General features: G+C 27.4%; 1 protein-coding gene across 1 annotated transcript in view; it reads right to left on the reverse strand.

Moving 5' to 3' along the window:
* LOC111677815 (MAP kinase-activating death domain protein) overlaps positions 1-3,820 on the reverse strand; it is a 35,754-nt gene extending 31,934 nt beyond the window's left edge. The window contains exon 1 of the mRNA XM_046947074.1: positions 3,791-3,820. Coding sequence (XP_046803030.1) covers positions 3,791-3,820 — 30 coding nt within the window. The remainder of the gene's footprint in view (positions 1-3,790) is intronic.
* Positions 3,821-11,034: the final 7,214 nt, after the last annotated feature.

The raw sequence follows: 11,034 nt of genomic DNA on the forward strand, positions 1-11,034 counted from the left end.
AGAACTGAACTAGAACTGAACTAGAACTGAACTAGAACTGAACTAGAACTGAACTAGAACTGAACTAGAACTGAACTAGAACTGAATTAGAACTAAACTAGAACTGAAGTAGAACTGAACTAGAACTGAACTAGAACTGAACTGGACTAGAACTAAACTAGAACTGAACTTAAATTGAATTCATACTGAATTAAGACTAAACTATTCAATAAAAATAATAGAAATTAATATATTTGATTAAACAAGAAAGTTTAATGTAAATGTGAAAATTAAGTTTATTAAAAACTGAACAATTTTGCTCTCAATTTAACTTGAAGGCAAGAGTTTCTTATTGTTTAACAGTTTTCATGGTAAAACTTTTTATTTAAAGAAGCAACAAGATAATTAAGAACAACAATTCATTAAACTGTTAACTATTTAGTTGGAAATATTCTGCTAATAAAGAGAGAAGTATAGAGGGGAAAGGAAAAAAAATCCAATATAATATTGATTGTTAAACATATTTGAAAACAAAAACTTATTCATGTGTAAGACACGCGTTTTACACATTCTGTATTTATTTAGTTAATAAATGTACTGGTACTTGCACTGTAAGCAACGCACTCTCAACTTAAAAACTTCTAAACCATGAACCAACCAGCTAAACTAGCAATAAAACAACCAGTCAACCATCTACGTATCTAACTATTAATTAATTCAATATAACTAACAACAACAGTAAACAGCAACCTTAAACTAACCTTAAGAACGAGTGTTTTCTGTTAGTGTGTTGATTAAGGGTGTCTCGTAAATTGGTGCTAAAAGGAGATTTTAGACGATCTTAAAATGCAGTTCTAGTTTACTTTTAGATAAGTTGTAGTTAATGGTTTTCTGACATTAGTTTACTCTTCGATCAGTTCTTGTTAATACCCAATTAAAAATACTATTCTAGGTATATATACATAATAAACTCACACATAAATACTTAGTAATTAAGTGTGTATGCGTGTATGTTTACCCATTCTCACAAATTCTGAAAACAAATCAATAAACATTTTATATAAATAAGTTATATTGGATATTTGAGTACTTACTTGTACATAATGTTATATTAGGGTGGCCCCAAGATTTAGTACATGTTTTTTAAAATAATTAAAATTTTGTTAAGTGTAAGGTAACATTTCTAAAATTTTTGTCTTGACGTCAATATTTGATGAGGTAGATCTGAGGATTTGGCGTTGTTTGAATTTCCAATGTTTTTGGACTCGTATAAAAATTCGTGCACCATGCAACGCTTCCCTTAAACTCCTTCACTTGATATCAAAATGTCTTAACATTCCTTTGCGTACAACATGAAAGAAATTGTAAAACCTTAAAAACAACTTGCGTATTTTTGGAACCAGCTTTTAATTTTCATTAGGAACTCATTATTACTTATTTTCCATAACATCGGAGCTACCCTAAAGTACATATACTCGTATGTATGTATATCCAATAACTTATTGTACCACATACTGAGTGTGTATTCAATCGTGAATTACATAAAGGAAATGGCATCAATATCTAAGTGTGTGTTTAAGTATAAGTGTATTCATGTAATACATACACTTAACCATATGTAGTAATATACAACAACAATTATACTTCATTGAAATTGTAATAACTGAATAACGTATACGCACTGTTTGATTATTAGATTTGATGTAAAAGTGTTGTAACTGAATTAAAACTCTATGTGTAGACTGTTGCATTTACATAAATATTTGTGTCACAAACAGAAAGTTAAAAAACTCAAATTTAATGCGAAGAAATCAAAGTGAGACGCTTTAAGTTATTTATTATATCGATATTATTTAACCCATTTTACAACCCTTTTAAAAACTAATGTGTAACCATCTTAAGAAAAAAACAAGAAAATTTTACCCATATAATATACATATCTAATACCTTCACTTAGTTACACATATTCTAAGTTATTTGCAACTAGAACGTATTACATACTGTGAACTTAAAGACATAAAATGTAGTAGGTAACCTTAAATACCAATGACCTTAAGCAATTCCTTAAGTTAATGTTAATATCATTTCTAATACCCACAGGGTATGAGTTCTATGCAATGCAGATAACCCGCATTAGATAATGGTAACATATACAAATAATATATGTAAGTGTATTTTTGTATATTCCCCCTTTTATATTGAAAAAATAATGCTTACAACATGAAAAACGTAAATATTTAATCAAACAAGTCAAGTACGGCTGACCTTAATGAACATACGATGCGGAAGTTCTAAATTTAAGCAAAAGTTCAATAAAATGGTAGTTAATTAGGAAATATAGGAGAGAATTTTATGAAAATACTCCGAAAATACTTTAAAAAATATATACTTTTGACAAAATTTTTAATAAAACGATTATTTTCTTTTGCTAAGTTTTATTTATAGTTCAGCTTGACTTCAGTTCTAAATGAAATCTAGTAAAGTTCTACTTAATTTCTAGTTCAGTTTTAGTTCAGTTCTAGTTCTGTTCTATTCAGTTTTAGTTCAGTTCTAGTTCAGTTCTAGTTCAGTTCTAGTTCAGTTCTAGTTCAGTTCTAGTTCAGTTCTAGTTCAGTTCTAGTTCAGTTCTAGTTCAGTTCTAGTTCAGTTCTAGTTCAGTTCTAGTTCAGTTCTTGTTCAGTTCTAGTTCAGCCCTAGTTCAGTTCTAGTTGAGTTTTAGTTCATTTCTATATAAGTTCTGGTTGAGCCCTAGTTCAGCTTTAGTTTAACTCAAGATCTGTTCTAATTTTGTTCTTGTTGAGCTCTACTTCAGTTCTAGCTTAGTTAAGTTCCTGTTAAGTTTAAAATTTTCTTTAATTTTTAAAGAAAATTTTGGATACATTTTAAGAATTCTTTACATTTTATTTAAAAAAAATAATAAAAATTTTATTTATTTTTCTTTTCAGGTAAGCTAAATTTTTTAATTGAACTCAGAATTTCCAAAGCCCAATTAAGTAAGTTTAAATAATGTAAATAATATACATATTTCTTTGTAAATCTATCACCATCTTCAACATTTTCATACTTATCGATCACCCTGCCTATCTATTAAACTTTACCATTAAAATTTATTTTTCTTTTCACTTGAACAGTCCTCATTTTAATGTTTGCAATTAGCAATTGTTCTTGTTTGTTGCTTTCTTAATTAATGTGCTCGAACCACATTAAATGCATTGAAAATGAGAATATTGAAATAATGTTGTAGAAAAGCCTTTATTCATTTACTCCAAACTACCGCTCCCTCCACTGCGTTGGTTGTACTTTTTACCAGCAAAAGGGCAATAGTTTTTATTTTAATATCAATTACTGCCCTTTTTTAATTTAAAACAGATTTCCTTCCGGCTTTTATACGAGTTTTTCCTCATGTTTAAATAAAAACAAAACAGGATTTTGTATTGAAACAACTTAACAACCAATAATGCTGTAAATATGTTTGTAAAAGCTTTTTATTTTTGTAAGTAATAAGTAAATGGGGTTGTGTGGTGGTGAAAAAGGATTTATCTTTAATTATAGTTTTAAATTTATACTTAAGTGTGTGTTACTGTGTGAGAAGCCGTTAAGAGGAAAATTGCATTAACTCGATAAATGCCAAAATTTTCGTAATATATTTTTTGTTTAAATTTAAAGAAAATTTATTGATAAAACTAACAGTAATTTTTGATTGAATCTCTTAAACGAGTTTTAAAGTATTTCCTTTTATTTTTTTTAATAAAAATAGTTTCTTAATTAAGAATGTTAATTGAATTTAAAAAAAAATCTTGTTGTCTTTTACTTTATTACAATGTTGTCCTTGTATTTCCATTATTATTTAAAACATTATCACTTTAGTCTCTTTTGCTAATTAACGTCATACGACAATTTCAATTACTCTCTCTCTGTTGCAGAGAGACAAAAACATATAGTGAGTAGTATAATTTATTAAATTAATTATTTAAAACATAAAGAGCTGACAAAATGTCATTGTTTGTTAATAAAGGACACTTTACTCATGATAACAACAACATAAAGTTAATAAAGGAAAATGGGAAGAATATTATAGGAAAAGCAATTAAGTAAATTTATTTTTTGTATTGTATTTTTCTTTCTCAAAGATAGTTAAGCTACAGATTATTGAATAATTTAATATATTTTTTTCGTATTCTTCTGTTTATTAGTTAAGTAGGATTTTATGTTGAAAATATGATATGAGATTTACATACGTCAACTAGGTAAGATTAGGTTGATACGAGGATGTATACTACATCAAATCCGAAGAAATGCGCCTAGGCTAATATTATTTCTGTTTTGAGCTCCTTATTATGAAAAATTTTTCACTAGAACTGAACTAGAACTGAACTAGAACTGAACTACAACTGAACTAGAACTGAACTAGAACTGAACTAGAACTGAACTAGAACTGAACTAGAACTGAACTAGAACTTAACTAGAACTGAACTAGAACTGAAGTAGAACTGAACTAGAACTGAACTAGAACTGAACTAGAACTGAACTAGAACTGAACTAGAACTGAACTAGAACTGAACCAGAAATTTGATTTATAAATCGTTTATAAAATAAAAATTTGTTTATGAATATGGGGGTGAAACTTTATTTTTATTGTTCACTAAAAATATTATTCGGAATAAAAACGAAGATTTTTACAACCAAATATCCACGATGGACACTTTAACTTCACTTTAACTTTCAAGAGCCTTGAATAACAAAGTATCTGTATGTAGAAAAGAAAGTAAAAAAATCCCACTTTAACAGCCAAAACGAAATAAAATATAAAAAAAAAAGTTTAAAATAAATGAAAGTGAAGATGAAATGAAAAAAGCAACAACGACAATTCGTGAATGAAAAATCCTCTAGAGAAAACTTTAGTCAACAATGGAAAATTAAAATCACTGAATTTTAATTAATAGAAATGAACGTGCCGCTGCTCGCTACTCTAACTCAGAGGACTTGGTTGTTTTTTTCTCTCTTACTTTTTATGTTTGTTGGCGGTAACTAAATGATAATAAAACCACTAAGGCAGCAGTTTACTCGTCTGAAAAATATAACGTTTATTTGCACGCAAAGTACTAGAAACAAAACTGAAATATTGCATACAATTTAAAAATAGAAACTCTTTGTAGTTATTTGTTGTTGTTGAAACTTAAAAGAAAAATACATACAAACAATACAACAAAAAAAAGAGCAAAGTATAAATATTTCTTCTAGGAAAAAAATGCATTGCACTCATACCGACACAATAAATAAACACACATGCAGTTGTTTAGGGAAGAGGGAGTTAGTGGAGGAAGCAACAAAAGTGAACAGCATTTAATTCCAATGACCTTGTAACCAAAACCTCACTTACACACACATACATATATAAATTTAGAACAATCACATGATCTCCAACATTAAAATGAATAGACTAAATATTATACAAAGCTGCTGCTGATGATGTCGATGATGAACAAGTTTAAATGTGTATTTTTATGTAGTTTTTAACTTTTTTGCTGCTGTTGTTTTGGTTTTTATTTTACCTTGGGAAAAATATGAAATTTCCTCTATTTTCATCAACATTTAATTGAACTAAAAAAGTGAACGTTATGAATGCAACAATTTAACGTGTTATATTCTTGGGGAAGGAAATTAATATTTTATTAAACTTTTTGTGTTTTTTGTTAAGCCAACTAAGTAGTTTATGTGGTGTACTGGAGGGAAACAATTCTATTATAAAGTTTCAGCTTAATTAGTATTTTTTGCAGAGATTTCAAATAAATACTTTAATTATTAAGTTCATTTAGGATATTTTAAGTACTTTTATAGAATTTTAAAAAATACTGAATCCTTAAGAATTTTTTCGCTATGGGAAAGATATTAGGTATTACAAGCACCTGGAAAACATAAACACTTCCCGTGGAACGAAAGATATCTGTTATTATAATAAACCATTTTTCTCAAACTGACTGACTGATCGTATATGCTGCAAGAGAAGTATCAGTATAGCTACTAAATTCTGTGATTCTCTATGGCTCAGAGATATGGCCGGCTACATCAGAAATGAAGGCAAAACTTTAGATTTAAAAACAAAAGGCCAAAAGAGAAATAATGTCAAAATAAGAAATATTTAATAATCCAGCTTTATGTTCTTCAAGATTTTTAAACGAATGAGAGCTGTACAAGTGAATGTTTTAGAAGCCCAGTCAAAGACTAAAGCTCTATGAAACTTAGGAATGATAACATTCAAAAAGGCCAATAGCTATAAACAATCAGTATCTTAGTTACTTATCAAGATCATAAAGGGTGGTGATCAATGCGACAAAAAACTATCGTTATATAATACATTCCACATTTCCTCTTCGAACCACTCTAGCAGCATCCAATTAACTCCTAATATTTTTCCAACCGACAGACAGACGGATGAACAAGTTCTTCTTATAATATATTAACCGAACCAAAATATACAGAAATACATTTTGGGTCTTTGACCAACATCTCTACGGTCCTGTATTGATTCTTACTGACAGATAGACAGAGAGACGACAAACAAACAGAGCCACATTGTATTATAACCTATTAAGACGACAGAAGGACTACAATATCTCTAACTCCACCTGTTTATGTTCTATCATTTTATTAACTAGCAGGCAAAAGAACAGATTTTAATAGTCTTAGAATCTATTAAGGACCCAAAATATATACTAACGGAAAGAATGATAAACAAACGGACAGACAGAGTTATATCATCTTAACATATATTAAAGACGAAGATTACATATCTTTTGGTTCAACAACTGCTTAGCAATAGGATTCTATAAATCGACTTTCGAATAATAAAACATTCGACTTTTTGTCGAAAAACGTCGACTATTTTGATCAAAAAAAAAAAAAAAAATAAATAAAAACTTAACTAATAGTCGACTTTATAATAAAAGTCGAAAATTCGAGAGAAAACGAACATTTTAGTTTCTTTTGTTTTTGAACAGTTTAAATTAAGTAGCGAGTAGTTTAAGCACAAATTTTACTTTTATTATTAAAAAACAAAAGTTGAAAAGAAGTAAAAAATCGACTCTTCCTAAATCGTAAAAAGTCGAAAATGGCAAAAGTCATCTTTTTGTTTTAACTATAGAACCCTAATAATAAAAAAAAACCTGCTACAGAGCGTATGATTATTATTGTCATATGAAATATCACTTATACGTATCCCATACAAGGGTGAAACTAAAATCTTATTTTATTAAAAAATTTTAATATTTTTATATTTACTTTTGAATATGCTCATTGTATGAACCGAAGTCGGTTATGAGTATCGGTCCATAATTCAACCAACCCTCCCATTTAAGGAACTTATGCAGAAATTTACTTTAAGTCTAAAATATGAGTACTGTGATAAAATTCGACAAAAATAAGTTATAAAATAATTTAAGTGCTCTACAAAATGTTAAAGGCATCGTTTTATAATTAAACCTAAGTCATTTATCATTTTAAAAAAATTCTATAGTGCGTATGAGTATTATTGTCAAATAGAATATCACTAATACGTACCCATACAAGGATTGAACTAACTTTTATTTAAAACACTCTTACTATTTTTATCTTCACTTTTAATATGCTCATACGTTATATTATTTTTCCATTTATAGGATTTTAAATACGATTTAAATTTATGAAATATGGATTTTAAAACCACAATTTCTATATATTCAGCAACATAAATACATATTTCATAGTAAAACACTCCACTAGCAAACACATGCACGCATTCAGAATATATAGATTTAAAAAGATAGAAGCTGCTGTGCTGTGCTGTGCTGTGCACTAATCCATAGCACATTATATAAGTGACGATTAGCCAGGGATGAACATGGAATGCATATATTAAAAAATAAAGGAAGATAGAAACTTTGTTTATACATGAATGTTTATTAAAGCAATTTTGTTTTTTTGCACATATGATGAAAATTTCAAAAATTTTTTAGATGGAGTTATTATAGAAAATATAAAGAATTTTAAATATTTAAATATTATAAAAAAAAACTTTTTGAAGTTTTGCTTAAAAACATTTTTAAATTAAAATTGGCATAATTGAAACCTTTATCACTTTTCATTAATATTAAACATTCAACATGTTTTTAAAAATGTACATTTATTTGAATTTAATATATGTATCTTAAACAAACCAGTAGTAAGGTATATGAATTATTATCCCATTTAACATATCTGCTGTAAAATTGTATTCATGTGTTCTACACAAAACTATGACCATCAACAAGGTTCATTGCTCTGTGAAACGTGTGTTTCCTTTCTTGTTTTACGTTACGATTTCTGCTCAGAGTGTCTGTTTTCTGTTTGTAAACATAAAGCATAAATTCACCAACAAATACAGTAACACACGCTTACCTACACTGACAGAAAACAAAACAAAAACAAAAAAAAACAAACAAAAACGTAAAAACAAATTATTAAAGTAAGCAGAAAGAAGGGTACGTTTTCTATATGAATATTAGAGAATCGCGCTAATGAGTGACTGATTCAGTCAGTTAGTTGGTTAGTTAGCTAATTATTTAGCTAATGAGTTAGTTAGTTAGTTAGTTAGTTAGTTAGTTAGTTAGTTAGTTAGTTAGTAAGTTAGTTAGTTAGTTAGTTAGTTAGTTAGTTAGTTAGTTAGTTAGTTAGTTAGTTAGTTAGTTAGTTAGTTAGTTAGTTAGTTAGTTAGTTAGTTAGTTAGTTAGTTAGTTAATTAGTTAATTAGTTAGCTAATTAGTGCATTTCCTTTCAAACTATTTTCATTCTTCAAATAACATTTCACAATCTGCGACGACAACCGGGTACGTTACTAAATTTAACAATCTTAGAGCGGGTTTTTCAGATAAAGATAATCTACCTTCATTGTTTAAACCTAGTTAAATATATGATTTGTGTTTTTCAGTACTCAGTAACGTTACATTTTATCTTAGTTGAACTGAGTGTTATTGGCTAATTAAACTTAAGTTACAAGTAAGAAAACACTATTAACAAAAACAAAAAAAATAATGGTTTCGGAAGAACAAAAACTTAATGCTTTAAGTGAATTGCAATTTTCTGATTTGTTTTATCAATATTAAGTTCACTAAAGTAATGTTTGCAAAAACAGCTGTTTATTGTTTATGTTTTTGACTAAAAAGCAATACTAACAAAGTTAACTGATCCTAGATCTCTAACTGAAAAACACAATTATCGGTTAAAGTCGGCCATAATTTGTTCTGATTTTAATTTAACAGCAAGTTAAGCCTAGTTTAACTGAATAGTAAGAAACCCGCCCTTATACATACATATGTATCATTTATGTATGTCTGTTGTTCTCACTTTTTATTTCTTCCTGTATCTAGCTTTCTCTCTTCTTGTATACACACATTTTAAGACTATTTTCACGAAATGTTTGTTTGTGATACAACAAATACATAAGTAACAGTATACAATGAACCAACAACAACAACTAAATACAACAACACTAGAACAATATTAACAAGCAGTAGAAATTTGTACCTTTTTTCATTTATTTTGTATGTTGTGGTTTTTAAAAATTTTATTTATTCATTCTTTGTTCATTCAACCAACGAAGCAACAAAATTATTTAGTCGGCTATAATTTTCATATTTATGTTTAACATAATTCCATCTATGAGGATGTACATACATATATATACATATGTTAAAGGACCCACTTTCAAATTAATAATTTATTCGAATTTTTCAGACTAATCTATGCAATTTTTCTACAAAAAAAAATTGCGCTCTATCCTAGACAACTTTTCTTACACAGAAAAAGTTGTTCTGATCTAGACATCTTCTAGACAAAATTTATATTGAAAGAGTTTCATAGTCTGCATAAGTTTTCTATAGAAAAAATTGAAAAATTTAGAAATTATTAAGTCTGGACAAAATATATTGTTTTTTTATTTATTTTGAAGTTAATCATATCCTTATATTGACCCACTGTTATTCTATTAATTACCTTACTTACTGTGTGTGGGAAAAATAATAATGTGTTCATAAACTTTTAATTTATTTTGTACAACTTAAATCGTTTTACAATATTTTGTTATATCCCTTTCTTATTTACAATCATTTATAAAGGAATTATCATTACTTTTGGAAGTTAAATTCTAAAATGTTTGCTTACCTTACCTTTTTCTTTTTTAATTCCAAAATTTCATAAGGAATTTATATAATGTATTTAATTATTTTTAATGCCATATTAATCAATTTCGCTGGTTTACGTTTTTTTTAGCAAAGTGTAAAAATAAACTTTCCACTTATTCTTATCACTTAATCCCTTAAATAAGTTTTTGTTGCAAGTAAATCAAAACGTGTTTCAAACATCAATATGCTCAACTGACGTCAATCTGTTTCATCATCAACATTCTCAATGTCGTCAGTCTTATAAAGACCAAAATTATTTTTGAATTTGTTTTTTTTTCGTTTCTTATTTTTACATAAGACTTCTTACAATTGTATTTGTGCAAGGAAAAATATAGATATTACAAAATAATATAAAAAATCTATTTAAATAGAAAATTCATACAAAAAAAATGTATAAAAATAGAAAATTTGAACAATACAACATCATTTAGAACTTTATATAATTTTGGGACTGAAATGTTTTCAATTTGCTCCAGTTAAGACTAATTTTCTATAGATCTCGTTTTGGAAATAACTTTTTAATAGGAAAACACAAAACTTTTATATAAAAAAAGTTACTTGCGTTTCGACAAATTTCATTTAGAAAATGTTTTTCTAATTTTTTTTTTGAAAAATTGCTTCAATTCTATAAAATTGTTGCTCTTGTTAAGACAACTTTTCCATAGCAAAAATTGCTCTCGCGTAGACAATTTTTTTGTAGAAAAGTTTGTTAACAAAACTTTTCTTTTGACAACTTGTTTACAGGAAAAGACAATTTTCTATAGAAAAAGTTGCTCTCGTCTAGACAACTTTTCTATGAAAAAAAGTTGCTCTATTCTATATAACTTTTCTCTAGTCTAGACAATTTTTCGATAGAAAAAGT

The sequence above is a fragment of the Lucilia cuprina genome, chromosome 3 (genome assembly GCF_022045245.1).
Source record: "Lucilia cuprina isolate Lc7/37 chromosome 3, ASM2204524v1, whole genome shotgun sequence".
NCBI lineage: Eukaryota > Metazoa > Arthropoda > Insecta > Diptera > Calliphoridae > Lucilia > Lucilia cuprina.